General features: G+C 37.8%; 1 protein-coding gene across 1 annotated transcript; it reads left to right on the forward strand.

The window, feature by feature from the left end:
* The first annotated feature begins 3,544 nt into the window (after positions 1-3,544).
* Positions 3,545-5,083, forward strand: LOC133823304 (uncharacterized). The gene has a single exon (XM_062255970.1). It carries the CDS (start codon positions 3,545-3,547, stop codon positions 5,081-5,083), a length of 1,539 nt encoding a protein of 512 aa, XP_062111954.1.
* The last annotated feature ends 2,043 nt before the right edge of the window (positions 5,084-7,126 follow it).

A 7,126-nucleotide genomic window follows, 5' to 3' on the forward strand; every position in this document is an offset into this window, starting at 1 on the left:
AACTCATGCTAAATCCTTTAGCTTCACCAAGGATCCTAACCCCAAGCTCCAGCCTAAGCTTTCCTTGAGTTAAAGCCTAAAAAATTCTCAAGAGATGATGAAGAATGGGGAAACTGAATGAGAGAGAAAGGGTAAGCTCAATGTTCTGTTTTTTCCTCTTTTTTTCTTCTTCTTTTCTTTTCTTTCAGCTTCTATTACTTTCTAAACATTCCACTAAGTCTATAAAGGCAGAATATCACTTATCCCCTTTTAAATAAAATGACCATTTTGCCCTCCCATTAAAACCTAAGCCTTTAAACATTCTAAGGGTATTTTGGTCATTTGTTTCTAATTCCCGCTAATTCCTCGAGTGTCCCTAATAATTACCACTTACTTCCCGACACCTAACTAATAACCAATTATTTTCCTCAATGTCGAATAGTCTCCAATGTATTTTTCCAATTTCCCAAAATACCCCCAGGCTCTCCCGAGCCGGGTATAAATCCCCACCGTGACTTTTTCGCTAAACCACTCACCAGGATTGCCTCGAGTCACAAGCTACAAATATATCCACATAATAATGTGGTCTCAACAATTTATCGCAAATAATTACATTTATGCCCTCAATGGGCCAAAATTATGAATATGCCCTTTTAATCTAATCAAGGCCTACATGCTTACTAATACACATAATCATGCATCTCACACATCCAAATAATCATATAAGCATGCTTATCACATAATCATACATTTAATCATTTAAATCACACTTAATCCAGTTATGCCCTCCTGACACACTAATCAAGGCCCTTAAGCCCTATTTGTAATTTTGGGTCATTACAGAGGATGTGCATCGATTACAGGGAACTGAATAAGTTGACTATCAAGAATCGATATCCTCTGCCAAGGATTGATGATCTGTTTGGCCAGTTACAGGGTAGAACGGTATTTTCTAAGATAGATCTTTGATCTAGTTATCACTAGCTGAGGATCAAGGAGGAAGATGTACTAAAGACAACTTTTCGCACTAGGTACGAGCATTATGAGTTTTTGGTGATGTCATTCGGATTGACTAATGCCCCAGCAACATTTATGGATCTGATGAACAGAGTGTTCAAGGACTACCTGGATCAGTTTGTGATTGTCTTCATCGACGATATATTGATATACTCTCGGACAGAGACAGAGCATGAGCATCACCTCAGGTTGTTACTATAGAGGTTGAGAGAACACAGGCTGTTGACACGTAAGAATCAAAAATTTGTTTGGTCGGATAAGCGTGAAGACAATTTTCAGAAGCTTAAGGAGAGTTTGATCACCGCACCAGTTTTGAGCCTTCCTACAGATCAAGGTAAGTTTATGGTTTACTGTGACGCTTCGAGGCAGGGTCTGGGCTGTGTACGTATGTAGATAGGAAAGGTGATTGCCTATGCATCACGTTAGTTGAAGGATTATGAGCAGAGATACCCCACACACGATTTAGAGATGACAGCGGTTGTTTTTGCACTGAAGGTGTGGCGATATTACTTGTATGGTGAGAAATGTGAGATATACACTGATCACAAGAGCCTGAAGTACTCTTTTACCCAGAAGGATCTGAACATGAGGCAGAGACGTTGGTTGGAGTTGGTAAAGGATTATGATTGTGAGATCCTCTATCACCCTGGGAAGGCCAACGTGGTAGTGCCAGGGCTGGGACATTTATATAGTGCCAGAAAGATATCGAGGAGGTTGGCTGATGAGATGACTCGAGCAGGGATGGAATTAGTGGTGGGTCGATTGGCCAATATCACTTTACAGTCTACTCTTGGAGAGGATCAAGCAGAGACAGTTAGATGATTCACAATTGGGGCAGGTTAGAGATGACGTCCTAGCTAGAGTAGCTAAGAACTATTCAGTGTCGAGTATGGGTTTACTAAGGTATAAGGGTCAGATTTGTGTTCTGATGGACACCGAGATCAGACGAGAGATTCTTGATAAATCTCACACCACCTTGTATTCTCTTCATCCAATCACCACGAAGATGTACCAAGACCTGAGAGTTTTATATTGGTGGCCTGGGATGAAGAGGGATGTGACCGAGTACGTGGCAAGGTGCTTGACTTGTCAGTAGGTCAAGGCTGAGCATCAAAGGCCAGCAGGGCTGTTGCAGCCTCTGGATATTCCAGAGTGGAAGTGGGAAGATATCACGATGGATTTCATGGTAGGCTTACCCAGGACAGTGGACCAGCACGATTCTATTTGGGTCCTTGTGGATTGGTACACGAAGTCAGCTCATTTTCTACCAGTGAGGACAAATTACACAGTTGACCAGTATGCAGATCTCTATGTGAGAGAGATAGTTCGCCTTCATAGGACGTCAAGGTCTATCGTGTCTGATAGGGACCCTATCTTTACTTCCAAGTTTTGGGGAAGTTTGCAGAGGGAAATGGGTACACAACTGAAGTTTAGCACAACTTATCATCCTCGGACCGATGGTCAGTCTTAGAGGACTATACATATATTGGAGGATATGCTGAGAGTGTGTGTGTTGAACTTTGAAGGGTCCTGGAGTAAATATTTGCCTCTGATAGAATTTTTGTATAACAACAGTTATCAGTCTACCATCAGAGTGACACCTTATGAGATGTTGTATGGTAGGAAGTGTAGGTCGCCCATTCACTAGGATGAGATGGGTGAGAAGAAATGTCTAGGTCCGGATGCAGTCCAAAGGACCACTGAGGCTATCGAGAAGATTAGAGATCGGATGCTCGCTTCTCAGAGTAGGCAGAAGAACTATTGTGACCTGAGGCGGAGGAACATAGAGTTCCAGGTGGGAGACTATGTCTTCCTTAGGGTTTCACCTCTGAGAGGGGTGAAAAGGTTTGGGAAGAAGGGCAAGCTGAGCCTTAGGTTTGTAGGACCGTTTGAGATCCTAGAGAGGATCGGGCAGGTGGCCTACAGGTTGGCCTTACCCCCTGCACTATCTAGTGTGCATAATGTATTCCATATTTCCTTGTTGAGGAAGTATGTATCAGATGGAACTCATGTACTGAGTTATGAGAATTTGGAATTGGAGGCAGACTTGTCTTATGAAGAACAACCAGTTCAACCAATAATAGTATCTAAAGATGTTTGATCTGAACTATAAGCATATACATGCTTGTGTGAATGATTGTTGCTTGTTCACAAAAGAAAATGCTAATGCCTAAGTGTGTCCCATCTGTCAATATCCAAGATGGAAGCAAAATGAACACATAAAGGAGATTGTACAAGGGCAGCCTGCAAAATTGTTAAGATATTTTCCTATTACACTAAGGTTTCAAAGGATGTTCAGAAATGAAGAAACAATTTCATGCTTAAAGTGGCATTCAACTAATAAAAGAATGGATGGGAAAATGAGCCACCCGGTAGATTCAGAGGCTTGGGATGCAATTAATGAGAGATGGCCAGATTTTTCAATTGAACTGTACAACCTTCAACTAGGACTTGCTGCTGATGGGATCAGCCCTTACAAAAATATGAGTCTACATATAGTTATTGGCCAATAATGCTCGTTGTATACAATTTTCCACCTTCAATGTGCATGAAGAATGAATTCACATTTCTTTCTATGTTGATTCTTGGACCAAAACAACCTGGGAATGATATAGATGTTTATAAGGAGCCCTTAATAGATGAGTTACTAGAATTATGGAAAGGTGTGTATACATATGATGCTTCTACAAAAAAGTTTTTTAATTTAAAGGCCATGTTGTTGTGGACCATAAATGATTTTCTAGCTTATGGAAACTTAGCTGGATGTGCGACTAAAGGGAAGTATGGTTGTCCTATATGTGGAGAGAACTCAAATGTTGTTTGGTTGAAGCATAGCAAGAAGATGTCTTTTTGCAATCATATTCGATTTCTTCCACAACATCACCCATATCGAAAGAAGAAATATACAACTGCTAGGGCAAGGGAAAGAGCATCACAATGTCCAACTATATTAACAGCTGTTGAAGTAGCTAAGCAATTAAGTGAATTCACTAATGATTTTGGCAAGGGTAGAAAGAGGGGTTGTGGTTCAGAGTTTGATAAAGGATGGAAGAAAAAGTCAATTTTTTTTAGGCTCCCTTATTGGGAGATCTTGGTTGTTTGTCAAAACTTGGATGTTATGCATGTTGAAAAAAATGTTTGTGAAAGCATTCTTAACACATTATTGGATTGCAAAGGAAAATCTAAAGATCATTACAACTCGAGATTAGATTTGACAAAAATGGGCATTATGACTCATCTCCACCCATATGAAGAAGAAGGAATTACTCGTCTTCCTGCTGCAGCTTACACTTTGTCAAAATCAGATAAGAAGTTATTTTGTAAGAGACTATTTGACTTGAAATTTCCTTATGGATATAGTTATAAGATTAGCAATTGTGTAGATATGGAGAAACATAAGCTAACAGGACTTAAATCTCATGCATGTCATGTGATTATGCAACAATTGTTAGTTATTGCTGTAAGGGGTTTAATGGAGGAAGGTTGCAGAGAGATAATCCTTCGACTTTGTAGGTTTTTCCATGAATTGTGTCAACGTGTGGTTGATAAGGAGGAGATTATAAAATTGGAATTAGAATCTGCAGAAATTGTCTACAAACTGGAACAATATTTCCCATGTTTTTCCTTTGATCCAATGATTCACTTGGTTGTCCATTTAGCGCGAGAAGTCAGACTTTGCGGTCCGGTGCAATTTCGATGGATGTACCATTTTGAGAGGTATATGAAAGTATTCAAAGGATTTGTATCAAATTATGCACGACCAGAAGGATGTATTGCAAATCGCTATCTTGCTGTTGAATGTGTATGCTTTTGTGAGACCTTTTTGAAGCATAATGATAATCAAGATAGTACTGAAATTAAAGAAAATCCACTATCAGCTGGAGAATGCTTTGAACTTGGCCAAGGGGATATAACAATAGCCTACCGGTATGTGTTATTCAACTTAGATATTGTAGCACCATTTCTCAATATCCATATGGATGAGCTGAAAGAAATGCACAAAAACTTGAAGGATAATCAAACTTTGCTGTGGAATCGACATTCTGAAGGGTTCCCCCTATGGTTTTATGATAAGGTTACACTCTAAAGCAAAGATACAAGTTTACATTTTCATTTAGTATATGAAATTTATTTGACATCAATATTTTTTTCTTTTTCAGATTTCTAAATCTAATAAAGTAGATGACATGTTAGCTCAATTGGCTGAAGGCCCAAGTCGTAGTGTCATTTCCTATAAAGGTTACATGATTAATGGAATTTAGTTTCATAAAAGAGGTGCTGAAAAAACTACTCAAAACAGTAGCGTATACTTGGAATCACATGGCAGTGGGCAATTGAATGATACAAAAGAGTATTTTGGAGTTATCAAGGATATAATAATGCTTGATTATCGTACTTTTAAGGTGCCTTTATTTTAGTGCGATTGGGCAAATATTCAAAATGGTGTTAAGAAGTTGGATTTCTATACACTTGTAAATTTTAATATAGGGCAAAATTAGTCTATTAGGGATCCATATGTATTAGCATCTCAAGTTAAAAAGGCATTTTATGCAAGAGACAATGAGTCATCTAATTGGTATATAGATTTGAAGGATTCAAATAGAGGGTGTTTGGGGCTAGAATGAAACAATCTGCATGATTTCATTCAAATTTATGCTACTCTTATGACTCCTTAAATGTAATTTTTTTCACACTTTCAATGAAACAAAGCTGATTTTATTTACTCTTCGGCTGATATTGTGTTTCTAATTTTATATGTGAATTATTTATCTTATTTAGGAAGATAAGGATATGATGCATTTATGATTTCAGTTTTTATGATATTGTGTTTTTTATTGCAGTAGTTTCAATAAAAAATGAGTATATTACGAAAATCTCCGAGAAAGTAAAAAAACACCTACACCCAGGTGCATTATGCAATATTGTTGCCCAAAAAAGAAAAAAAAACATTAAAAAGTCAAGCTGACTGGGATGATATGTTGGACGAAAGCCCTATTTTAAAGAAAAAGAGTGCCCTACGTAAGTTTTCAGCACCTGCTAGAGTTGTAATAGACTCACCACCTGCTCTTAGTACAAGAGCAAGAACTTGTCATATGGATTACAATGGGGAGCCATCTCCAAATGATAATATGGCAAACATGGAGATGTCACTTGGAAGTTCAAGGACTAGAAGATCCCTTAATGATGAAGTAGAAAGGTTATTAGAAGCAGGAAGAATTTCTAAAGAGGTTGAAAATAAGGAACTGCAAGAAGTGGCTGAGGCTGAACATGAAAAAATGGCCGAGGTAGAATTTGAAGAAGTTCCCGAGTTGGAACTTGAAGAACCAGAAATAATGGCTAAAACAAACGAAAATATAAGTATTTCCCCAACTATAAAGCAACAAATGCGGCAAGATCTTAGAAAATCTGATCGATTACAAAAAACAAGTGAGACAATTCAAAATGAGTTCCAAGAAGCACCTCAAGATAGAAATGGAAATGAAATGCACTCAAAAAGACTAGGGGCAGGACTACATTGGCAAATCTTACTAAGAGAAACAATGACTCGATGAAAATAAATTGGAATGAAAAAGGCCAACCAGTTGGTACTAACTCAGTACAATTTTCTTCTTTTGTGGGTGCTCTTGTGAGGGAGATAGTTCCTTATACTATTTCAGATTGGAGGAAAATTTCTCCAATCATGAGAGACGTTCTTTGGGCATCTATTCAGGTAGCATTTACAAGTTTTGTGGTTATATTCTTTCTTTTCTTTAATATTCAGCTCTCATCAGAAACATATAATATGTTATTCTATATCTTATTGTAGGCAAAATATGATTTCCATGAAGATTGGCAAAAGAAGATGTGCTTTGAAATGATGGCAGACCTATGGAGATCTGCAAAATCTAGACTAGTCAAGGATATTATTGATGCTAAAACTGAGAATGAACGACTAGCATTAAAGCCAAATTGCATAAAAAGTGATGTTGAATGGAGGGCGTTTGTTAAACAAAAAACTAGTAAAGAACATATGGTAAGATTTGAAAGAAGTGATTGAATATTTAACTAGATATCTAAATATTTTTTTTCCTAATGTTGGTTTCTTATTAAATAGGCCCTAAGGGCCAAATTTTAAGAGAGGAGAAAGAAA

The sequence above is a fragment of the Humulus lupulus genome, chromosome 1 (genome assembly GCF_963169125.1).
Source record: "Humulus lupulus chromosome 1, drHumLupu1.1, whole genome shotgun sequence".
In the NCBI taxonomy this organism is placed as follows: domain Eukaryota; kingdom Viridiplantae; phylum Streptophyta; class Magnoliopsida; order Rosales; family Cannabaceae; genus Humulus; species Humulus lupulus.

Bases quoted from the DNA above. Each gene is read 5' to 3' on its own strand.
- LOC133823304 (XM_062255970.1), top strand. From the start codon at position 3,545: ATGAAGAATGAATTCACATTTCTTTCTATGTTGATTCTTGGACCAAAA.